At 62.7% G+C, this 24,816-nt stretch overlaps 1 protein-coding gene across 1 annotated transcript; it reads right to left on the minus strand.

Moving 5' to 3' along the window:
* Positions 1-1,570: 1,570 nt before the first annotated feature.
* FBXL16 (F-box and leucine rich repeat protein 16) lies at positions 1,571-18,294 on the minus strand. The gene is made up of 6 exons (XM_074596859.1): positions 17,821-18,294; positions 8,069-8,779; positions 6,769-7,277; positions 4,473-4,557; positions 4,132-4,195; positions 1,571-3,065 (listed from the first exon to the last, which is right to left on the minus strand). The coding sequence occupies exons 2-6, from the start codon at positions 8,762-8,764 to the stop codon at positions 2,917-2,919; spliced, it is 1,503 nt and encodes a 500-aa protein (XP_074452960.1). The 5' UTR covers positions 8,765-8,779; positions 17,821-18,294; the 3' UTR covers positions 1,571-2,916.
* Positions 18,295-24,816: the final 6,522 nt, after the last annotated feature.

Below are 24,816 nucleotides of genomic sequence, written 5' to 3' on the forward strand. Positions count from 1 at the left end.
GGAGATGACGGGGGGACGCGGGGTGCAGTGGGGGGGCGAAGGGGAAATGGGGGTGTCGGGGGGGGATATGGGGTGAATTGCGGGTGGGATGCCAGGGGGATGTGGGGTGCGGTGGAGGGGGTGCAAAGGGGAAAATGGGGGTGTCAGGGGGGGGATGTGGGGTGAATTGCGGGTGGGGGTGCCGGGGAAATGTGGGGTCCGGGGGGGCATGGGGGTGCAGGGGGAAAATGGGGATGTTGAAGGGAAATATGGGGTGAATTGGGGTGGAGATGACGGGGGGACGTGGGGTGCAGTGGGTGGGGTGCGATGAGGAAATAGGGGTGTCGGGGGGGGATATGGGGTGAATTGCGGGTGGGGGTGCCGGGGGAACATGGGGTCCGGGGTGGATGGGGGTGCCCAGGGAACATAGGGGTGTCGGGGGGGGATATGGGGTGAATTGGGGTGGGATGGAGGGTGCCTGGGGGACTTGGGGTGCCAGGGGGACATGAGGTGCATGGGCGGGGTGCGATGGGGAAATGGGGGTGTCAGTGGGGGATATGGGGTGAATTGGGAGTGGGGGTGCTGGGGAAATGCGGAGTCCAGGGGGGAGGGGGTTCAGGGGGAAAATGGGGGTGTCGGGAGGGATATGGAGTCAATTGCGTTTTGGGGTGCCGGGGGGACGTGGGGTGCAGTGGGGGTGTGTGATGGGGAAATGGGGGTGTCAGGGGGGAGATATGAGGTGAATTGCGGGTGGGGGTGCTGGGGAAATGTGGGGTCCGGGGGGGTGTGAGATGGGGATATGGGGTGAATTGGGGTGGGGGTTCCTGGGGGACGTGGGGTGCATGGGCAGGGTGCGACGGGGAAATGGAGGTGTCAGGGGGGGACATGGGGTGCAGTAGGGGGGGTGCGGTGGGGAAAATGGGGGGGTCAGGGGGGATATGGGGTGCATTGGGAGGGGATGCCAGGGAAATGTGGGGTGCAGTATAGGGGGCATGTGATGGGGAAAATGGGGGTGTCAGGGGGATATGGGGTGCGTTGGGGGAGTAAGGATGCACTGGGGGGAAAAGGGGGTGCACTGGGGTGTAGGGATGCACCGGGGGGATGTGAGGGTGCACTGAAGTGTGGGGCTGCCTGGGGGGGTTGGGGGTACCCTGGGGTTTAGGGGTACACAGGGGGGGGGTGGCTACACAGGGCTACACTGGGGGGTGGGTGTGCAGGGGGTGGGGGTGCACTGGGGGACATCGGGGGGGCACTGCCATGGGAGAGTGCAGAGGAGGGTATGGGCACACCCCAGCCCCGGGACTGGGGCTGTGCTGGGGCTGCCCGTGTGTCGTGGGACCGTGGGGGTGTGCAGGCCTGATGGCACCCCCCCAAATGCTGCTGTCACCTGCAGGGGTCGGGGACCCTCATGTGCCACTGCCCTGCTTGTCCCCAGCCCCTGGCACCCGCATACCACGGGTACTGGTGCGTTTGGGGGTGCAGGCAGCCCCCCACCCTCGCTGTTGCCGTGCCGGGGTGCTCCGTGCCCCAGTGGTGCCACCCTGTCCCATGGCCCCAGCAGCTCCCGGCGCATCCCAAACCCCCTTCCACGGCCAAGAGGGTCCTCGTGCCATTTTGGGGCCAGAAAGGGACGTTTTGGACAAAGGAGGGCACGGAGGCGGCGGGTGGTGCAGCAGTTCCTTCCCGGCCAGTACAAAGGCAAAACAAACCGAAAGCGTGTCCGTGTCTGTGTCCGTGTCCATGTCTGTGTCCGTATCCGTGCCCACGCTCCTCCCGGGGACGTGCGGGCAGCTGGTGTGGCAGCGGGCGATGCCCCGGGGATGGCCACCGAGCCCCCACCCGTGCCAGGTCCCCACGGGCACCCCAGCCCCATGCCCGGCTCGGTTCAGCCCGGGGTGTCCCCCCTGCTTGCCGCTGGCATCGGGACAATGGCTTTCCAGCTGGAAGAGCGGTGGCAGCGTGTCCTGAGGTGCCACCTCCCGCCGTTGCTCTGTGCCCCCGGTGTCCCCGCAGCAGCTCGGACCTGGCCCTGGTCCCCCGGGATGTCCCATCCCAGTCGGATGGGTCGCTCCTCGGCGTTGGCATCCCGCGGGGAGCAGCATTGCCCCACCGAGCCCACGTAAACCAGGGTGCAGCGGGGTCCCCGGGGTCAGAGGGGATGCTTTGCCGGGAGAGCCTGGCTCCCGGGGTGGGATCCAGATGTGGTGAAGCCATATGGAGAGGCCAAGTGGGGTCTGTCACTTGTCACCGTCCCCCCCTCCCCAGGAACCCCAGGGCCTGCCGTACCATGAGACTGAAGCAAGCGAGCATGCGAGGGCGGCGGGCGGGCAGGCGGAGAAAAACATCCTATTCACCAGGAGAAAGCGCCGGGCACCCCAGGGACAGGGCTGGAGGCTCGGGGGGAGACACGCAGCACAAGGGGGATGGCTCGGTGACCCTCTCCGGGGGTGCGAGGGGACCCATCCAACCTCTGCCGCCACCCACGGGTGCCAAAAATAAGCATCCTCCTCTCGCCCATCCCTGGAAGCATCCTTTGGTCCCTTGGTGGTGGGGCCATGTGCCATCTTGGCACTGGGGTGGGGGCAGGATGTGGCCGGGGGGGTCACGCCGGCATCGCCTTCCCACTTTGGGTTTCCATGATGTCCGTTTGTCTGTCTGGAAGGGACTGGCAGGACACTGGGAGGAGGATGGGTGATGGCGGCAGCGTGGGGGAATTTACAGGGTACCCGGAGGGGCTCCGGCGAGGGGCAACGCTGTCCCCTGTCTCCCCCTGGTGCCCCACGTCCCTTGGGGGCGTCGATGCGGGGGGTGTCTCCGGGGTCGGTCGTAATCGACGGCGTCTTTTGCATCCCCCAGCAGACGGAAAGAAATGGGGTGGGCGATGTCAGACGGGGTGGCGGCGGGGTGGGCGTGGGAGCCGGGCGGCCGGCTCGGGCGCTACTCGATGACCATGCAGCACGGGAGGTGCTGGGAGAAGTACTTGAAGAGCTCCGGGGTGGCCCCGGGGCAGTTGGTGAGCTCCAGCTCCTCCAGCTCCTGCAGCTGCACCAGCCCCGACAGCCCCGTGGTGGTCAGCAAGGGGCAACCTGCAAGGCGGGAAGGGAACACCGTCACCCCAAAACCCCAGCATGGCAAAAAGCAGCACCCCAAAACCACCAGCACCCCAAAACCACCAGCATCCCAAAACACCAGCACCCAAACCCACCAGTATCGGCCCCAAAAAAACCAGCATCCCCCCCCAAAAAGCATCCCAAAAACCAGCACTGCAAACACACCAGCACCACAAAACACCAGCATCCTCCAAAAAGCACCCCAAAAACCCAACACCCAAGTCACCAGTACCCAAAACCACCAACACCCCAAAACGCCAGCAACCAAACACACCAGCATCCAAAAAAAAGAGCATCCCCAAAAAACCTGCACCCCAAAAACCAGCACTGCAAACACACCAGCACCCCAAAACACCAGCATCCTCCAGAAAGCACCCCAAAAACCCAGGACCCCAAAACACCAGCACCCAAACTCACCAGCATCCCAAAAAAACTGCACCCCAAAAACCAGCACTTCAAACATACCAGCACCCCAAAACCCCAGCACCCCAAACACCCCAAAAAACCCAGCATCCCAAACACCCCAAAAAACCCAGCATCCCAAACACTCTAGCACCCCCAAAAAACCAGCACCCTAGACTACCAGCATCCCCAAAAAAAGCACCCCAAACACACCAGCACCCCTGAAATGCAGCACCCCAAACCCCAGCGCCCAAAAAACCAGCACCCCAAAACACCCATAACACAAAATACCATCAGCATTCCACAAAATAGCACCCCAAAATGCCAGCATCCCACAAAACCAGCACCCTAAACACATCAGCACCCCAAAACACCAGCATCTCCCCAAAAAAGCACCCCAAAACCCCAGCACCGCCAAAAAACCCAACACCCCAAGAGCCCAGCCGTGGACCCACCCCCGGGGAGCTGGGCTGGGTGTGGGTGCCCGGGGGGGCTCAGGGGGACGCGGGAGCTGGGGAAGGGGGATTCTGGCTGTCCCCAGGGCTGTCCCCAGGGCTGTCCCTGTCCCCACGCCCGGTCTCTCCCCAGCCCCATGGGGACCTGGCAACCCCATCCCGGGGGATGGAGGCGGGGGGCTCACCGGCCAGCGAGAGGAGGCGCAGGCTGCCCATGCTCAGGAGATGCTTCAGGCCAAAATCCTGCACCTGGAAAAGAAAATGGAGTGGGAATGGTGGGAGGGGGACAAGGAGGCGCTCCATGGCGGGGTGGCTTCTGTGGCACCGGGGGTTTGGCATCACCCGGGCAGGGTGCTGGGGTGGGAGCAGGGTGTCAGGGCTTGCAGGAGCATCCCCATCCTTTCCCTGCTTCCCAGCACCAAGTCGTGGAAGCTCCAGCCTGTTCCTGTCCCCAGGGAGGTGCCAGCCCCCCCTGCCCTTCCCGCCATGCCAGCCAGGACGAGCACGGCGATGTTCCCCCACCTACCTGGCAGCACCAGCGCAGGTAGAGGCTCCGCAGGGATGACATGGTGGACAGGTAGCTGAGGCCAGTGTCGGTGATCCGCACGCACCTGCCGGGGACACGGGATGTCGGGGATGGCCGGGAGAGGGGCACCCATGGGTGGCCCCAGACCATGGACCCCACACTGTGCCCACTGCCTCCAGCATGGCTCAGCATGGCTCGGCATGGTGTGGCATGGTGTGGCACGGCATGGCACAGCATGGCATAGCATGGCATGGCTCAGCACAGCCCAGCATGGCACAGCTTGGCATCGTGCAACATGGCATGGCATGGGTTGGCACGGCATGGCATGGCTCAGCATGTTTGGCATGGCATGGCACAGCTCAACCTGGCCTGCCACAGCTTGGCATGGCTTAGCATGGTATGGCACAGCTCGGTATGGCATGGCATGGCTCAGCATGGCATAGCATGTCTTGGTTCAGCACAGCCCGGCATGGCACAGCTTGGCATCATGCAGCATGGCATGGCATGGCATGGCTCAGCATGGTTTGGCATGGCATGGCATGGCATGGATCAGCATGTTTGGCATGGCATGGCACAGCTCAACCTGGCCTGCCACAGCTTGGCATGGCTTAGCATGGCATGGCACAGCTCGGTATGGCATGGCATGGCTCAGCATGGCATAGCATGTCTTGGTTCAGCACAGCCCGGCATGGCACAGCTTGGCATCGTGCAGCATGGCATGGCATGGCATGGCTCAGCATGGTTTGGCATGGCATGGCATGGCATGGCTCAGCATGGTTTGGCATGGCATGGCACAGCTCAGCATGGCATGGCATGGATAAGCATGCTTAACATAGCATGGCACATCTTGGCATGGTGGAGCGTGGCATGGCACAGCTCAGCATGGCTTGGCTTGGCATGGCATAGTATGGCTTGGCATGGCACAGCATACCTTGGCACTTCTCGGCATGGCTTGGTATGACACAGCATGACACAGCTTGATATGGCATGGCATGGCATGGCTCAGCATGGTTCAGCATGGCCCAGCATGGCATGGCACAGCTTGGCATGGTGCAGCATGGCATGGCACTGCTCAGCATGGCATAACAAGGCTTGGCATGGTATGGCATGGCTTGGCACAGCTCAGCATGGCATGGCACAGCTTGGCATGGTGCAGCATGGTGCGGCATGTTGCAGCATGGCATGGCACTGCTCAGCATGGCATAACAAGGCTTGGCATGGTATGACATGGCTTGGCACAGCTCAGGAAGGCATGGCACAGCTTGGCATGGTGCAGCATGGCATGGCACTGCTCGGCATGGTATTGCTTGGCATGGCACAGCATACCTTGTCGCTGCTCAGCATGTGTCAGCATGGCTTGGCATGGCAAAGCATAACACAGCTTGGTATGGCATGGCATGGCATGGCATGGCTCAGAACGGCATGGCACATCTTGGCATGGTGCAGTGGGGCATGGCACTGCTCAGCATGGCATGGCATGGCTCAGCATGGTGCAGCATGGCATGGCATAGCAATAGCATGGCTCAGCATGGCATGGCATGGCACAGCTTGACATGGTGCAGCATGGTATGGCACAGCTCGGCATGGCATAGCATGGCATGGTATGTCTCAGCGTGGCATAGTGTGGCATGGTATGTCTCAGCATGGCTTGGCATGGAATGGCTCGGCATGGTACAGCACGCCTTGGCACTGCTTGGCATGCCTCAGCATGGCTAGGCATGGCACAGCATGACACAGCGCAGCGCGGCATGGCATGGCTCGGCATGGCATGGCTCAGCATGGCACGGTGCAGCAATGGCATGGCACTGCTCAGCATGGCATGGCATGGCTCGGCTCACCATGGCTTGGCATGGCATGGCTTGACATGGCATGGCTCAACATGGCCCAGCATGGCATGGCATAGCTTGGCATGGTGCAGCATGGCATGGCACTGCTCAGCATGGCTTGGCATGGCAAGGCATGGCTCGGCATGGCATGGCATGGCTCACCATGGCCCAGCATGGCATGGCACCGCTTGGCATGGTGCAGCATAGCATGGTATAGCTCAGCATGGCTCAGCATGGCTTGGCATGGCATGGCATGGCATGGCATGGCATGGCATGGCATGGTTCATCATGTCTTGGCATGGGTCAGCATGTCAAGGCATGGCTCGGCATGGTTTGGCATGACATGGCATGCCTTGGCATGGCTCGGCATAGCATGGCACAGCTTGGCATGGTGCAGCCTGGCATGGCACTGCTCAGCTTGGCATAGCATGGCTTGGCGTGGCACAGCATGGCTTGGCATGGCCCCATACCTGTCGAGCACCAGCTCCTCCAGCTTGTGCAGGTCACAGGCGATGTACTCCAGGGCCATGTCGGTGATGCGAGGGCACCAGGAGAGGTCAAGGCTGCGCAGCTTCCGCAGATTCTCGGCCACCAACTCCACGCCGTCATCTGTCACCTTGGAGCAGCCCGAGAGGCTGAGGACGCTCAGGTTGGGCAGGCTGTGGACCATGTTGACCACGCCGTGGTTGGTGATCTCCCAGCAGGAGTTGAGGCGGAGGGTGTGGGTGGTGTAACCTTGCTTGGCGGTGAAGTAGGCGAGCGCCGTGTCCGTCACGTGGTAGGCTTGAAGGTTGAGCTCGGTGAGGTTGGGCAGGAGCTGCGAGATGGCGGCGATGGCGTCGTCGGCCACGTTGATGCAGTCGCTGACACTCAGCGCCGTGATGCGGGCGTTGAGGCTGGACCACAGCCCGGCCTCTGTGAAGTCGTTGCAGCCCGACAGCTCCAGCCGCACCACCCCCTGCATCTGCTCCAGCATCACCTGCCGAAGGCCAGGGGGTCAGGGCATGCTGGACACCGCTGCCCGCCCCACACAGCCCCACGGACCCATCCCAGCTCCCTCTGACCCTCCCAGGGCTTTTCCTGCTGCCCCCAGCCCTCTGTGGTTCCAGCCTTCTCCCTGAGTCCATGGTGTTGGAGCAGTGCCTTGCTCTAGGACATGCCAGCACCGCTGGGGAATGGGAGGGGACAGGCAGGGACAGGCCATGGCCTGTACCCAGTGCTGTTGGCAGGGGCAGGATCAATGCCCACTCCCAGCCTGGGCACTGCTCGGGTAGGGTGTGTTTGGCCATGGCGCAGGGCAGGGGACCTCAGTGGGGACCTTGCAGGACCATGAGTTGCCCCATCTCCATCTGATCCACAGCTCCCTGCCCAGGAGACCCCTCCTTGCTGGGCAGCAGCCAACCAAGCGGGGATGTCCCCGTCCCCTGAGCCCTGCTCACCGCCCACCGCCACATCCACCGCCTAGGGGCAAGGCCACCTCGCCTGGCTTTGCCTTCCCGGCGGGGATGGGTGAGGGCAGCATCTGCAGGCAGCAGGGATGAACCCCCCCATCAACAGCATCCTCACCCTCACCCCCCAAGGCTGCATCCCATCCCACTGTCCAGACCATGGGCAGGGGCTCCCGATGTTGCCCGCACCCATGAGATGTCCATGCTGCCTGACTGCTCCTTGCCTATAGCTGGTGAAACCTCTGGCCATGGATGTGTCCCCAGGGCCACCAGGAAGGACCCACCATTGCCATGTCTCAGCCGCCTCGCCGGGGTCACCTACCTCCAACCCCGCATCCGTGATGGTCGACCTCTTAAGGCTCATGGACTTGACCCCCTTCTTGGAGAGGGGGTAGTTGTCAATGAACTCACAAATGTCCAGGTCGGAGACCCCCACAAGGCAGAAGCCGTCGAAGCCGCGGACGGCGAAGCCCTGCAGGCTGACAAACTCCTTCTCGCCGCTGGGCAAGATGTTGTAGAGCTCTTTGGTGTGCAGGACGGGTGTCAAGCCCACCCAGAACTTGGGTTGGTAGAGCACCCGCCGCCACGCCTTGCACACCTGTGCCAGCACGCACTTCTCGCACGCTGAAAAGTACCAGAACAAGCGATTGAGGATCTTCTCGTCCACCGCCAGCTGCCTTTCCGAGGGCGAGCCGGGCAGCCGCTCCGGTGAGGGCTGCTCCGAGCCTTCGCTCGTGTTCAGTCCCACCAAGGAAGCGCCGGGAGGGGAGGAGACGCCGGCCAGAGCGGCCAAGGAGAGCGGGGAGGCCAGGCTGGGGATGGGCAGGTCGCTGCGGTGGGCTAAGGCCGGGCTGAGGATGGCAGGCACGGAGGAAGGCTGGCACAGGCGGTTCTTGACGGCGGGGGTGCCTTTGGTGATGCTGGCGGAGCCGAGGCCGTTGGGTTGCGTGGGGATCTTCACCAGTCCATTGCGGGGTAAACATGGGGGCTTGGTGTCACCGTTTCTCGGGTTCGACATCTTCTACAGGTCTCTCTGCAACACAGGGGTGTGAGGTGAGGGGCTGCCGGGCCGGCAGGGAGGGTGGGCAGGGCTGTGGGGGTGTCATGGCACCAGTGGGGAGGGACACCCTGGGGGTCCCTGTGCAAGGAGCAGGATGGCATGGGGAACCGGGTGGTGCAGGTTGGCTGGGTACAGCTGCAGAGGGGACAGAGCAGGGTCCTCCAAGGGGCTGTGTGACCCCGGTGTCCTTCGTGACGGGGGACAGATGGGGATTTGTCCCTGGATATTCACATCCCTCTCTGAGCCTGGGATCCAGCCACTGATGGGAGCAGGATCACAGACTCATAGAATGGTTTGAGTTGGAAGGGACCTTAAAGACCACACAGTGCCACCCCCTGCCCTGGGCAGAGACACCTCCCACCACACCAGGTTGCTCCAAGCCCCGTCCAAACTACCCTTGAACACCTCCAGGGATGGGGCAGCCACAGCTTCTCTGGGCAACCTGGGACAGGGGCTCACCACCCTCACAGCAAAAAATTCCTGCCTGAGATCTCATCTCAATCTCCCCTCTTGCAGTGTAAAACCATTCCCCCTCGTCCCATGGCTCCCCTCCCTGATCCAGAGTCCCTCCCCAGCTTTCCTGGAGCCCCTTTAGGGACTGGAAGGGGCTCCAAGGTCTCCCCAGAGCCTTCTCTTCTCCAGGCTGAACCCCCCCAACTCTCTCAGCCTGTCCTCACAGCAGAGGTGTTCCAACCTCCGATCTTTTTTGTGGAGGACAGTGGCAGCAGAGCAGAGCTGCCCACGCTCGCTGTGCCAGCCCTGCGCTCGGCGGTGAGCCCGTGCCGGTCGGGAGCGTCGCCGAGCCTTGCTGAGTCTCGCGGCAGCCGGGCGGCACCCCAGCAAACCAGGCCAATAAATATTTCAGCAGCAGCGAGGCCGGCTTTCCAACGGCCCCGCCGCACCCCGCCATCCATTATTCAATACATTTCCCTCTATAAATACGGAGGTGAATAATTAATGGGGGCTTGGACCTCTCCTTCTGCTCCAGCCCGTGCGTGGCATGGGGCCCTGCCGGTGCGTTGCCCATCCTGCCCGCTCTCTGTTTGCCCGGCCTGTGCCAAACCCTGCCTGGTCTAAGGCTGGAGGGCACTGGGCTCCTGGCAGCCCCCTAGGGACACAGCAAGGAGCTGGAGCCCGGGAAAGTGGCTTCCAGCCCAGGGATCAGGGGACAAGGACATGGTCCCTGAGCCCTGAGGGATGGCTGGCACATCCAGCTGTCAGTGGCTTATGGGACGCGAGGACCGTCTCCATTGCCAGCTCCCCCAAGATAAAAGTGAGGGAATTATTTTAGCCGCTTGATTTGGGATGGAGATGGACAGACCCTGATGGAGGGGCACCGAGGGAGCAGCATCCTGGCCAGTGATGCTCATGGACCAACTCCGTGAGCTCTGAGGATGCTCCATGCATTCCTGGGGGAGGGCAGGCAAGTGGGGCACAGCCTAGATCCCCAGTGCCCCCAGTCCATTACTTTCACCATCACAGCACCTCCAGGCCTCATCCAGCCCTCCTGGAGCAGCTGGGGAGGGGAGCGGCCACCCAAAACGGGCCGTGGAAGAGCCCAGGAGAGCAGGCAGCTGACAGCGGCACAACCGTCAAGCCCCATGGGGTGCATGGCATGCCACATCTCCTAAGGACGCCCTCCCCGGCACAATGGGACTGCAGGACGGGGCTGGTAGAAGCTGCTGAAGCCTCTCCCGTGGTGTAAGTGGCAGCAGCATGGAGGTGCCTGCAGACGGTCTGGCCCGGTGGCAGCATCACTGGCGAGAGTCCGGCCTCCGGGGATGAGCCTGGCCCTGTGCAGACAGTCTGGCGCCGCTCCCTGCTTGGAGGCAGCCTCTGCTGCCTCCGCTCCCGCTGCCCGCCAGAGGAGCTGGGCCTCTGATGCTTGGACATGTGTTAAATTCACTTGAAAGCAGGAGAAGAGGAGGGGAAAGAAGGAAGAAACTTAAAACCAGTGGCTCAGCGCTTGGCAGCAATTAGGGAAGCAAACAGAACATGCATCAGGGTGTCTAACAGCCATACAGCACAAATCCAAACAGATAGTTACCAGGCGGCACAGAAAGGCTCTTGCTCCAGCACGGAGCCCACAGCCAGAGTCGTTCGGCGTGCTGGCTGCCCCTGGGGAGAGGGCAGGTGGTGGCAGAGGGACAGCCTGGGGCCTCGGGAGCCCAAGGGGACAGTCATGGGAGGAAACAGATGCTGACAAGTCGCCGGACTGAAATGCAGCCAGCGGGAGGTGTTGGCAATGGTTACAACCAGCTCTGATCTCGGCTGGTCCCTGAGGCCAGGCTCAAGGAGGGGTGCTGAGTGGATTCAGCAGCTTGCCCAGTCCTGCCTTGGAAAGCCGAGCCAGGTCCCCCCTGCCCCAGGCGCTGAGGCTGCCTGTCTGGCTGACAGAAATCCCAAACCATGAATGGGCTTGGAAATCACTTCAAATAGAAAGACGGATGAGATTCAGGCCTTCTGGGCACAGGCAGGCTCCAGGCAGTGGCAGTGGGAGGCCGGGCAGGCAGGTAGGCTGTACACGGCCACATCTCTCTGGGGAAATGGGCAGGCAAAGAACTGGGGGGGTTCCTACCGCCCCTAAAGGAGCAAGACTGTGCCTGAGGGGAGGATCCCAGCCTGAAGAAGGTGGTCTGGGGGCACAGACTGGGGAGGGGAGTGAGTCCAATAGCTGCTTCCTCCCCTGCCTCTGGCACCGTGGGACAGCACTGGGATCTGCCCTCCACAGCTGCAGGAAAGGCCCTGCCTGCAGCCAAGCAGCCCCCAGGCTCCCACGGCCCAGGGCTGAGGCCACATCACTCCAGTGTACAAAGTTTAAGTACTGCATCCCAAGGAGATCAGAGCTGCTGTGTGCTGGGACACAAGGTGCACACCCTGCCCTGCCCCAGGCCCTGCCTCCAACCCACCAAGACTGCGGAGGGATAGGGAGATACAAAGCCGTCTGCCTTGGACGTGTCAGTACAGAACCCCTAGAACCCCTCAGATGTTCCAGCAGCTCCATGAACCCCTCCATATGCTTTCTGGTTACCATAAAGCATTAGAAGAGCAGAGATCCGGCTTTCCCTTCTCTCCTCATCATGTCACTGTTTACAGATTGCATGACTGGGCCAACAAGGCTGTCAGAAGAAGAGCTCAGTGCTTGGAACCACCATCCTCACTCTGGGATCCCACAGGAAGGGCCCAGCTTTGCAACCCCCCTCTGCTTTCACAGGCCACACCTCACGGGGGAAGCATCTGCCAGCAGTGGAGTGCCAGCTCCCAATCCACAGTGGGAGGAAATCTGACAAAAGCAAAGGGTAAAGTCTTTTAGTCTCCCAAATTCACTCCAGGGTGCACATTTCACAGGAAATGTCATTGCCGGAGAAGTCACTCCATTCATGAGGGTTTTGTCATCCACAATGAGCGATGATGCAGTGGTGGGGGGCGGATTTGACGCAGGAAGAGAGAAGAAAGAAGGGGGTCTAAGGGCCTGTCACTACAAACAGTACACAGATGATGAAGATGCTGGGAAGAATAGGATGAAAGCTGCCAGGAAGACACAGCTTGTGCAAGCCATTGCAGAGTTTACAGTCTCCATGTGGTAGTGAAGAGGGATGAGAGCCTCAAGAGATGGGCAGGGTGATCAGCCACCGTCAGTACCACTCCTGTATGTGCGTTCACCAGAAGACCCCAGGCTGTGGCAGATGAGATGTGCTGGATCAGATCGTTATCCAGTTGTGGCTGGGCTCCAGGATGAGCAATTGGAGCCTACCGAGGACACTGGGTCAGCCGGGCTCGAATGCCACTGGAGACCCCAGACTGGCCAGGCATGGGAGCCAGCATGGCTCCGTCCCTGCTCGCCGAGCAAGCCCGGTCAGCACCGCGGACAGAGGGCCTGTTCAGCACCGCGGACAGCGTCTCTGTTCAGCACCGCGGACAGCATCCCGTACCCTCCTCGGGGCCGCAGCACCCGACAAGGGCACCCCGCAAAGGTGCCCCTGCCGGACCCCCCTGCCTCAGCGACCCCCGTGAGGATACACTGTTGTCCCACCAGGTCCCTTTGAGGATCCACCATTGCCCCAACAGGTCCCTGTGAGTATTTTCTATTTCTTTGCCAGCCCCCTATGAAGATCCACTATTGCCCCACCCCCACCTCCCTGTGAGGATTTGCGATTGCCCCTCTAGGTTTCTGTGAGGATCCTTGCCTGCCCCAGCAGGTCCCTGAAGGATCCAGTATTGCCCTGCCAGGTCCCCGTGAGATCCTACTATTGCTCCCCCCCAGGTCCCTGCCGTGAAGCGCTGTTATTACCCTGCCACAATCCAAGGCTGCTGCAAAATTATTTCTGTAGAGCCACTGCTTCAGTGACAGAGCTGCTCAGCAGCAAGCAGCCATCGCTCACGGCTTCCTGCACACACACACACACACACGCACATGCACATACATCTATATGCACACCCAGACACACGCATGGACACACACACAACCACCCTGACAGAGCCCCAGGAGCTGGTGGATGCACCTTGCACGAGCCTTGGCATTCAGCTGCACATATACACGCACCCCTACACACACAAACAGAGATAAGCGCATGCATGCACACACACACAGAGGGTTGCATCAGCTGAATTCATTAGCCCATCTATTTTTACTAATGCAGCAAATCAAGTTGCTCTACAGGCGGAGAAAACACACCCGAGACACAGTGCTGTGGCAGAGCACACAGCCAAGGCTTTTGTCCAGCACTCCAGAGGGTAACGGCTCCCTGGGACTCCCTCAGCTCTACATGACATCCCCAACCAGCAGCAATGCCAGGCTGGCTCTTGTTTTGGGGGAGCTGATCTTGCTGACCGAAGCACATGGTAGCCATAAAGACATCCCACTGCATGGATCGCCTTCCCCAGCAGCACTCGGTGGCGTGTGAGCTGCCTCCTGCTCTGATCCCATCAGGTCAGACCACTGCCCATGCCGTGAGCAGTCAGAGGGGTGTTTATGACTGCTGGCTTCCAAGGCTGGGTCCCCTCGGAAGGCTTGGTTCACCCCAGCAATGCAAAGGAGCCACAGGAGGCCCTGGAAGAGCTGCTGGATTCACCAGAGATGGAGAGGCAGCGGCTGTGTTTGGGTAGAAGCTGCCTGTACATGTGCATGTGTGTGTGTGCACATCGATCTGCGCTCCCGGGCTCCGCGCTCACACAAGTCAGCTGGGAGAAAGGCTCAGAGCACAGCCCCAAACTCAGCGCTACCCATTCCCCCGCTGCACAAGCCAGGACTTCAGGGTGGGGAAGGGCCTCACCCCTCCGCCTGGCCCCAGAGACCTGCTGTTTGTGTGATGGAGCTGGGAAACTCCTTCCTGAGATTACCCCAAGAGCTTCTTGGGAGGCCAGAGGGCTGAGAACAGCTCTCCTGCTTCCTTCTTGGCTCCCAACGATGCCAAAGAGCTCGTCCCACCTTACAGCGGACAAAGAGGCTCAGGAGGGGCTGGGAAAACAATTGACTTGAGTCCCATTCATGCCGGCTACTGCTCTCAGTGCCAGCCTGGCTGGTGAAACCATTGCTGGGTCTCAGGCAGCTTATGGCCGAGCAGCAGTGCCATCGTGATAGGCATCCCCCAGCACTGCTCTCCCTCAGGTCCCACAGCCTTTCCGAACAGCAGGAGCTGGATATGGGCTATGTGGGGTCATCCCCATGCCCAGGGAGCGGGGAGATGCTGGCTGAGGTGCCAAAGCCAATCTCTGCTCAGGTCCCCACCACTTTCTGCTTAGCTGAGAGAACAGTTCGTGCCCAGGGGCACCAGGAGACAGAGCTGCTGTGCCCCCCAGCCTGGGGGGGTTCTAGGCAGGAGGCAGAGCTCCAGACCCCCAGGCCCAGCCAGGCAAAACTTCCTTGCAACAGGCAGTGGGGTCCCCTCCGTCTGCAACAACCCCTTCCCACACCAGCATTTATCTTCTCTGCTCAGACACAAATCTCCCAAGACATCAAGACCTCCCTACCTTTCCCAGGCAGCCCCATGTCCCCTGGGGGGGACATCCCCCCCAAGAAGAGGACAGGATGCACAGAGCAGGGCAGAGCTGGACCTCTGGGCCCACCTCCTCCAGACTTCGGAGGTCCCAGCCCTCACTGCCATGGGAGGATGCTCATGCTTCAGCCAAGCTTTGACCTGCTCCCCACCGACCGAGGCGACTGGAAGAGGGAGCAGTTCCTCTTGTGGCAGCTCCTGCCCAGCCTGGTCCCCTGCTGCAAGCCCAGCCAGAGCCCAACTGACAGCACCCAGACATTACAGCCCTTCTTTTTGCCCCCCTTGGGCCCAGGAAGGGCTGAACAAACATGCAAGATCCCACCAGGAGAGAGGAAGCAGGAGAGCATGGCCCATGGCTGCCCCCTTGCCCCCTGCCCACTGATGTTCTCCCCGGGTACCACTGGGATTTGAGCCTCTTCCTCAAACCGCTTCATCCCTCCAGACATGGCAATGGCAATGGCAATGGCAATGCAAGCAGCGATGTCCCTTTGCCCCCGGGCTTGGGGGTCCGGCTGGGAGACGGGGTTGGGGAGAGGTGGGCAAATGCCTGCCCAGCACGGGGGCCATCAGCACCAGGCTGGTGGGATGCTGGGGAGGGGATGTTCTGCCACGGGACTCCTTGCTGCAGGGCATCGTGAGTGATAAATGCCAACACAGGCTCCAAAAAGCCCTTAGATGCATCCTAGAAGCAAAGGCACTGGCCTCATCCTGCTCCCGGGGCCACCCGCTTCCCCTGGCCAGGAGCTGGGCACGCGTCACACCTCCAGCGGGGAGAAACCCCGAAGAAATGGCTTCTGCCTACCTGCCCCCTCCCCAAATGCTCTCCCCTTCAGCCCCAGTCCCCACCTCTGCGCCACTGGCCCTGGGGTACCCAGAAAACATGGCCGGTCCCCGTGGCGGGTGGGCAGAGGTTTGGTGGGGGCGGGATGCTGCTGAAGGAGCCCCGCTCGCCCGCGCGCCCCATCCCGCTCCCTCCCACACCATCGGCACCCACTTGCCACCCAAATCCCCTTTCTCCTCTCCAGGAGCTGCTCCATCTGCACAGACCCTGTGAGGAGCAACAGGCCACAACCCACAGCTGGGGGCACCTGCCCTGGCTTGTGGATGGGGAAACTGAGGCACAGGGAGGGCTGTTGCCAGACTCTAGCCAGGCAGAGCTTAAACCCACAAAGTGTGAAGGCAGGATCCAGCCCCCAAATCCAAAATGCTCCTGCTCCGGCCTCCTTTCTCCAGGCTGGAGCATGACCACATCCTCACAGGATGATCAACACGGAGGTGACCACACCGGAGAGGACAAGGGGACCCTTTCTCCCCTCCAGCCTTCCCTCATGTGCCACCAGGGCCTGAAAGAGGGTCCCTCCATCCCCATCCCTGGGAGCAGGATTTGGGGAGGCAGGATGATATTCCCAGTGCCGGGGATGCTCATCCCACTGCTCCCCACCGCCATGGAGCTGCTGGCACCAGGAGGAAAGCAGGCCCGGTGGATGGCAAAGGGATCGATGTGGGGGAAGCCAGCTCGGGGAAAAATAGATATCTAGCTCATTAAAAATGGATGCTCGAGCGAGTCCTCCCCACTCCGAAGCCACCTCCCTCCCTCTTCCTGGTAGCCGGAGTGAAATCAGCACCCAGCTTTCAGAGGAAGGGAGATGCCAGCACAGCACGGAGATCGCTCTGCGCCCACTGCTCCCACCCTGCTGCATGCCGAGCCCCCCTGGGTGCTGCAAATAGGGCCCAAGCCCCCCTGTACCCATGGCAGGGGTTGGTCGTGGAGCAGGACCTCTGGCAGGAGCGTCCCTGCTGCAGGGACTGCCACGCTCCAGCCTTCGCTGCCCTGGCATTGCCACGTCCCACCAGTGCTAGTGGATGCTCAAGAGCCAGAGCCGCCCCAGCACCTCATCCCAGTGCCCCATGGCACCCTCGGACCCCCACCCAGGTGAGGTCGTTGGGGTCTCTGCCCGGCTCCTGCCACAACACGTGCCTCAGTTTCCCCCAGCCAGCCCCAGCCCTTCCATGGGGCTCAGCCTGCCTGGCCAGCCCCCAGCCCCAGCTGGCCTCATACACGGACCCCTCTGTCTGTCCCTGTCCCCTGCCCCGCCAAAACAACCTGCTCCCTGCCCCTCACCCCCATCTTGGGCTGCTGGGGGGTCCCTGGCCCTGTGCTGGGCCCTGTGGGACCCTGCTGTGGGGCTCAACTCCCTCGGCCCCATCCCAGCCAGGGCCTTCCCCCTCCTCCATGCCCTGGGATGGGGGGGGGGGGGGTGGCTGCCCCTGTTGTCCCTTCCCCTGGCCTGTGTCACCCCACAGTGGAGGAAAGCCTCACCAAGGTATTGAGGTGTTGGGATCTTGGGGTGCAGGCTTGGGGAAGCCAACGGTCCCATGGTGCCACCAGCGAGGACAAGGGACAGTTTGGGAGCCGGCAGCGGGCGGGGGGGGGACGCAGCCAGCAGCCCCACAGCCGGTTGACCCCATCCCCACGGCAACGTCCCCCTAAACCCCCATCCCAAAACATTCCCGGGTACCCACCCGACACCCCCCCCCCCCGCCACGTTCCCCAGTGATGCTCAGCCATGGTGGGAGGGGGGGGGGGGTGCTACCACCTTACCCCCCCCCAGCATCCCCAAACCTGGAGTGGGCCAGCATCACTGTGTGTGTGTGTTGGGGGGGGGGGGCGAGGTGTGTGTTCACCCTCGACCACCATCCTCGGTTGAGCTACCGGGAGAGGGATGGGGCGGGGGGGGGTGGGGGGGGTGGGGGGTGACGGGGGGACGGACAGACGGACGGACGCCACCGGACCGGGAGCCCCGGGGCCGGGCCGGCTCCACCGCCGTTATATAACGCGGCTCCATGATGCGGGATGCGGCGAGGGGCGGTTGCGGTGCCGGTGCCGGTAAAATCGGCGCCGGCATCGGCATCGGCATCGGCATCGGCACCGGCGCCGGCATCGGCATCGACACCGACACCGGCATCGGCACCGACACCGGCTTTGTGTTGTAAAGGCTTTTCCCGAGCGGCTCTTACCTCACGCACCGTCTCCCGAAGCTCATGCCATTCCTTGTGCCCGTCCTCTCTTGGTTGCAGGAGAAAAAAAAAAAACAAAAAACCCACCGGGAAGAAAAACCGGAAAAAATACCCCCTCCAAAAAAAAAAACCAAAAAACACCACAAAAAATCCTCCTTGGAAAAGGGGCCGGATCCTGCCCGGCCCCCGCCCCAACCCGGCTAAACAACAGGAAAAATAAGCGGGGAGTAAGAAGGGAGAGGTGGCGGGGGGGTAAATGGGGCCGGATCCGGATCCGGGGTTGGGGGGGGTGGGATGGAAAAAGGGGGGGGGGTCCCTCCTGCCAGCCAGCCCGGGGAGCCGGGAGCTGCTCGCACCCGCACACGCGCGTTTGCACACACGCACACGCGTGTCAGCGGCGGAGGCTGTTAAAGGGACACGGTCGCCGGTGGCGATAATGGCTGGCGGCGCGGGATGGCAATCGCCACCGGCGGCGGGACCGTGAGGGAGCGGCGAGGTGAGGGTGCGGGACACGGAGGCGGAGGGAGGGATATGGGGTGGGGGGGGGGGGTTGGGGGGTGTGCGGGAAGGGCTGGGCTGGCAGCTGGGTGTGCAGGCAGAGGGGGAGAGGGGTGGTGGGTGGGTGAATGCAGGGGTGGAAGGATGGGGGGATGGAGGGAGGGAGGGAGGCAGGGATGGAGGGAGGGATGAATGGGGAGATGGAGGGATGGAAGGATGGAGGGAGAGATGGGGAGGTGGAGGGATGAATGGAGAGATGGAGGGAAGGAGGGATGAATGGAGGGATGGAGGGAAGGAGGGATGGAGGGAGAGATGGGGGATGGAGGGATGGAAGGGCGGAGGGAGAGATGGGAAGACAGAGGGATGGAAGGATGGAGGGATGAACAGAGAGATGGAGGGATGAATGGAGAGATGGAGGCATGGATGGAGAGATGGAGGGATGGAGAGACAAAGGGATGAACGGAGAGATGGAGGGAGGGATAGAGAGAGGGATGGAGGGATGGAGGAAGGAGGGAGAGATGGAGGGATGGAGAGACAGAGGGATGAAAGGAGAGATGGAGGGAGGGACAGAGAGAGGGATGGAGGCACGTATGGATGGAGACACGGAGGGATGAATGGAGGGATGAAGAGATGGAGGGGTGGAAGGAGGGATGGATGGAAGGCTGGATGGACAGAAAGATGTTTGCTGTGGCTTTCTCCCCACCAGGGTGCTGGCAGGATGGAGATCCCGGTGCAGACCCCTCTCACCCCGGTAGCCGGCTCCGGCCCTGCCGACAGCTCCCGGGGCACAGCGGGGACAGTTGCCCCAGCTTCAGCACCCCGGGGTGCTGCAGGCACCCAGGGAAGGGTGCTGCGCCCAGGTGCCGGTGGACTTCACCTGCCCAGTCCACGGCTGGTGGTGGGACCTGCAGCCGGGGGATGCCCCATTGCTTCCCCCCCATTTCCCAGCTCCCCCAGCCCAGCGCCCACTCAGCGTCCCCAGTCCAGGACCCAGCTTCACCACTGCTCCCCAAACTGGAGGGAGCTGGTTGGGTGCCGTGTTTAATCCCATCCCCTCTGCCTTCTCCCAGCACAGCCCCCTGCGAGCAGGGGGCCCAGCTCGGCCCGCTGCCCCGGCCAGGCCCTGGGGAGGCGGATGGAGCTGCCTGGATCCGGCCGCCTGGCTCCTGCCTCCATTATTTATAAGGCAGGTCGGATTTCGCATTGGCAGTCGGGAGGGATCTGGGGGGAGGAGACTGTGCACACACACACTCACACACACACACTCACACCCTCATCCCACCCTGTCCAGCGGGTGACAACCGCAGGAAAAGGGGTCCGAGGGGCCGGTGACCATGGTGATGTGTGGGTCAGTGGCATCATTCAGGTGACACGTCATTTTCCCACTGCCTGAGGAACTGGGGGTCCTTCCCCCTGTGATCCCTTGACCCCCCAGCAATGCCCTGTCCCTCCCTGATGCCCTGTCCCCACGGGGATGTCCCAGGGGAATTGCCAGCCAGCAGCAGCCCAGGGTGGTGGTCCAGCCCTTGGGGGACACACAGTGGTCCCAGAGCCAGCCCAGTGCCAGCAGGGCTGGCAGGCACAGGGAGGCAGTTTGGCCCTGCGGGGTCCCTGTTGTCCCTTTGGTCCTGGCACAGCCCCATTGTCACTAACGCCTGCCAGCTCCGGGCCCTGGAGGGGACATATTGGGGTGGCCCCATGTCCCGGTGACATTTTCATGCCAAGAAGGGTCACAACTACTGAAGGAGTCTCCGGGCAGGGGGAGTCTCCGGGCAGGGGGAGTCTCCGTGCACATGCCCCCAGGGGAGGGGACACAGCTGGGGTGGACCCCCCCCATGCCACCAGCTCAGGGGGTACCCACACCCTGGGGTGTCCGATGTGGGGTGCCCAGCATACCCTGCTCACCCCACAGCCGTGGGCAACCCCGGCTCGCCGGGCCAGGCCCCCTGAGCCTCCTTGGAGCATGGGGACCGTCCCTCCCGGGTGCCAGGAGGGTGGTGGCCGGTGTCCCCACGCTCGGGCCAGGGCAGCAGCCAACATCACTCCTCCACAACTCATCTTTATGCAAACCGCCAGCACCCCATTGGCCTCCGCTGCCCTCCCATCCCCACCGCCCGGGGGATGCTGAAGGGCCTTGCCCCATGCCCCCAGCGTGTCCCCACGGCGATGGGACCCTGGCCCCAGAGCATCACCGTGGGCCCCGAGCATCACCGGTCCAGCCGGACCACCGGTGCCAAAACTGGACCGCAGTGCGCCGGGTGCCGTCGCCGCGGCAACCGCCGTCGCCTAGCGCCGGCTGTCTCCCGGTAACCCGTCGCCTAGCAATGGGGGATTTTTCACAGCTCGGGATGAAGAGTTGAAAGTTATTTTTAGCCCGGGCTGCGAATCAATAGGCAGCTCCATTCGCCGCCCCGCAGGATGCACGCGCGGGGGCTTTGCTGGGGCTGGTGGGGCGGGGGGGAGGCTGTCGAGGGGAGCAGGGTGGCCTGGCTGGCCTGGGGTCACCACCCCAGCATGGACCCCCCCACACACACCCCAAGCTCAGCCCCCCTGGGACCCCCAACCCAGTCCCAGTGTTTATCCCCCACCTCCCGACAAGCTCAGCCCCCTTTGTGCTGACCCCAGGGCTTGGACCCTCTGGGCCCCCCCAGTGCCCTCCATAGGGCTCGGACCCTCTTGGCCCGCCCCGAGGCTCAGACACCCCCCCGGAGATTCCCCACCCCAGGCCACATGCAGGTGAGGGTAGGCGAGGGCAGGGAGTTGCCATGGGGACCCTCAGGCTTCTGTGGGGACCCTCACATGGCCATGGGGATGGTCACACTGCTGTGGGGACCTTCACTGTGGGGACCCTCATCTCACTGTGGGGATTCTCATCCAGCTGTGAGGACCCTCATGCAGCTGCTGGGAGCCTCATCCTGCCGTGTAGACCTTCTCCCACTATTGTGGACCCCCACATTGCCATGGGAAACCCCACTTTGCCATGAGGAACCCCACCTTGCTGTGGGGACCTCTGCCTTGCCATGGGAACCCCCGCCTTGCCATGGAGACCCCCACCTTGCCATGGAGACCCCTACCTTGCCATGGTGACTTTTACCCTGCCATGGGGACCCCCACTTTGCCATTGAGACCCCTGCCTTGCTATGGGGACCTCCACATTGTCATGGGGACCCTTCCCTTGACATGGGGACCCCCACCTTGCCATGGGGACACCTGGCCTGCAGTGGGGACCCCCACCTTGTCATGGCAACCCTTTCCTGGTCATAGGGACCCTCACCCTGTGGTTCCCCTCCTGACAGCCTCCCTCAGCCCCTTCAGCCTCTCCAGGGCTCGTGCCTGCCCTCGGGGCCACCAGCGTGGGGGTCCAGATGCTCGGGGGCACTGGGAGGGGACAGAGCCCGTTTGGCCCCTGGGTTCCACGGGGCTAGGGGTATCCCTTCACAGTCCCGGGGCTGGGCCAGGAGTTGAGGTGAGGACCCTCAGCCTTTTTTTAGAGATGAAGTGGGTGCCTATCACAGCTGCAACTCCTGTGGATGCTCATCTGGGTGGGAGAGCTCCCAACGCAGCCGGGGGAGAGCAGGCAGCAGGATGGAGAGAGGCTGGAGGGACCCACATCCTCTGAGCCACCCTCCGAGGTCTCAGCCCCCCCTGAGTCCCCCTTTTGCCTTTCCAGGAGGGTTTCTGCCTTCAGGCACAGCCCAGCCTGGAGCATCCCTGCCCTCACCATCACCCACCCACAGCGCAGGGCAGAGGGTGCCCATACCCCCCACCATGGGGACCCTTTTGTGGATATAGGGGACTTCCCAGGTCAGCGGAGAAGTCCAGGGACCTGCTTGGTGGCAGGGGGGACTGCCCAGGAAAGGAGAAAGCTCTGCTGAAGATGGGTGACCCAGCAGGGAGGTGCAGGGTCACCAAAAAGCACAGAGGAAGGAACCAGGCTCCCTCCTGCTGTGGGGGGACATGGACCCCCAAAGCCCTGGGTGCCCCGTAGGTGGCAGATGGGTCCAGGGCCTCTTGGTCCCCACCTGCGATGGCACAGTGTGGGACCTCCCTGGAGCACATGTCCAGCTCTGTGGTCCCAGCACAAGGCAGACCTGGAATTGTCAGAGTGGGGTCCAGAGGGGGCCATGGAAATGGTCTGGGGGCTGGAAGAACCTTTCCTGTGGAGAAAGGCTGGGGGAGTTGGGGTTCTTGAGCCTGGAGAAGACATTTTTTTGTAGCCTGGCAATATATAAGGGGGCTTATAAAGAAAAACAAGAGGTTTTACATCAGGATCTGCAAAGATAGGAGAAGGGGTGACAGCTTTACACTGGGAGTGGGTGGATTTCAGTTAGGTACAAGGCAGAAATGTGTTGTGGAGCAGGTTGCCCACGTGGAGCTGTGGTTGCCCCATCGCTGGCCCGGCCGGCCGGGGCTGGAGCAGCCTGGTCCAGTGGGAAATGTCCCTTCCCAGGGCAGGTCTGGGACCGGGTGGTCTTTGACGGTCCCATTCCGTGACTCGATGCTCAGTCCCGCTGCGGGACGTGTCCCCCTCTCCCCGGAGCCCCCCGGGGTCCCCCAGCTCGGGGGAGGGGGCGGCGGGTCCCAGCCGTGCCCGCGGTCACAAGAGGGCACTGCGAGCCCGAGCATCCCGGGGCCCCGGTGGCCGGAGCGGGGCCGGGGAAGCACCGGGGACAAGCCGGGAGCACGGAGCGGCCGGGGACCCGCTGCCGGGACTGGCGGCTTCCCCTGGGCTCCTGCTCGGGCAGCTCCCGGCCCCTAGCCCCATGGGGGACAACCTCCGGGGACAAGGGGGGGCACGGCTAGGGGACACGGCCACCACCCAGAGCTTCCGGGCACGGGTGGCAGCCCGGGGACGCAGCATTTGGGCCGGTGGCAACTCCGATAAAAGCCCCGGAACTCTCTGCCCCATCGGCTGGTCCAGAGGGATGAGCGAACTGGGGGGTGCTGGGGGGGGGGCCTTGCCCGGTCCCAGGTCACCCCCAGCTCCGGTGGCTGGTCCAGAGGGGCTCCTGCTCCCCTGAAAGACACTGGCCCAGTGGCCATGTGGAGGGAAGCCAGGGCTGGTCATGGTGGCTTTGTCCAGCTGGTGCTGAGGTTTCCTTTGTAACGCCCGGTTAAGGTGGATCGGGTGCTACACACCCGGCCGGGGCGGGGGGGACCAGGGTGCTGGGGTGGGTTAGGGTGGGCTCACCACCCTGTGCCCACGGGGACGGGGACACCAGGCTCCGGCCTGCAAACAGCCACTTCCCACCTCCCCACACCCTGGGGTGGCCCGAGGGAAAGTCGCCCGAGAGTGCTGAGTGCCCCCCGGGCAGAGGATCAGCCTCGGTGGGGCGAGGTCCCTGCATGGGGACACCTGGTGGCACCTGTGCCACCCCACCTCTGGTGGCACCCCACCTCTGGTGCCACCTCTTCTCTGGTGCCACCCCACGTCTGGTGCCACCCCATTTCTGGTCACACCTCTTCTCTGGTGTCACGCCACCTCTGGTGCCACCTCACCTCTTGGTGCCACCTTGTCTCTGTGGACTCTCGTGGGCTCCCTGGCTGCATCCCGAGCCAAGCTCTGAGCCCAGCTGATCCCGCTTCCCTGTGGCTGTGCAGGATCGGGCCCCGGGACCGTGTCCCCCGTGCAGGGGGTCACCTACGAGCCAGGGCCTCCTACCGAGCAACCCCGCACAGCAGCTGGTGGCCACAGCACGAGGGCCAGCAGGCACAGAGACACCCCCCCGTGCCCCGCAACACCCCGACACCCCCACCCCAACCCGCTCCACCTTAACCCGCAGCCCCTCCGGCCCCTCATTTTCCACGGATTCCAGCAGCTTGACTTCTTTCAGCATCATTTCATGGCCGGAGGGCTTCGAATCCCCTTCTCCCCCGCCTGTCCCCCCCCCACTCCCCCGCTTCTCCAGCCCCCCCTTCTCCTTCCCCCCTTCCCCTCTTTCTTTCCACCATCCAAATTTACAATCCCTCATTTCCATTCCACTCCACCCTCTCTCCGGGGACTTTGTTCCCGGCCTGTATCATCCCATCCCAATTGTTCCGTGTTTATTTCAAACATTTTGGCGGGCTGTCACTGGATGGAAACTTAATTAATTGTGGGGTTTGTGGTGCTGGCACAATAGGGGCTGAAGGGGGGGCGGGGGGTGTGTGTGAAATCCGGAGGGGTGGGTTTGAAGCGGGGGGAAGTGGGGCTTCGGGGGTGCGTGACCCCCGCTCCAGGCCCACCGCCACGCGCCTCTGCTTCCCCGGGCTGCAAAAACACCCCCGTGGGGAGGGGGGTGCTGCTGGGGGGGGGGGTTTAGTTTAGGTGGAGGTTGGGGTGTGTGTAACTCTTGGGGAGCACAGTTCCGAGGGAGGGGAGGTAAACCGGGGGGGAATGTGGCCTGGGGTGTGCATAGGTTGGGGGGGGGTGCGTATCTTGGGGTGTATATAGACTGGGGCGTGCATAGGTTGGGGTGCGCATAGGTTGGGTGTACGTAGACTGGGGTGTGTATAGAC

The sequence above is a fragment of the Larus michahellis genome, chromosome 8 (genome assembly GCF_964199755.1).
Source record: "Larus michahellis chromosome 8, bLarMic1.1, whole genome shotgun sequence".
Taxonomy (NCBI): domain Eukaryota; kingdom Metazoa; phylum Chordata; class Aves; order Charadriiformes; family Laridae; genus Larus; species Larus michahellis.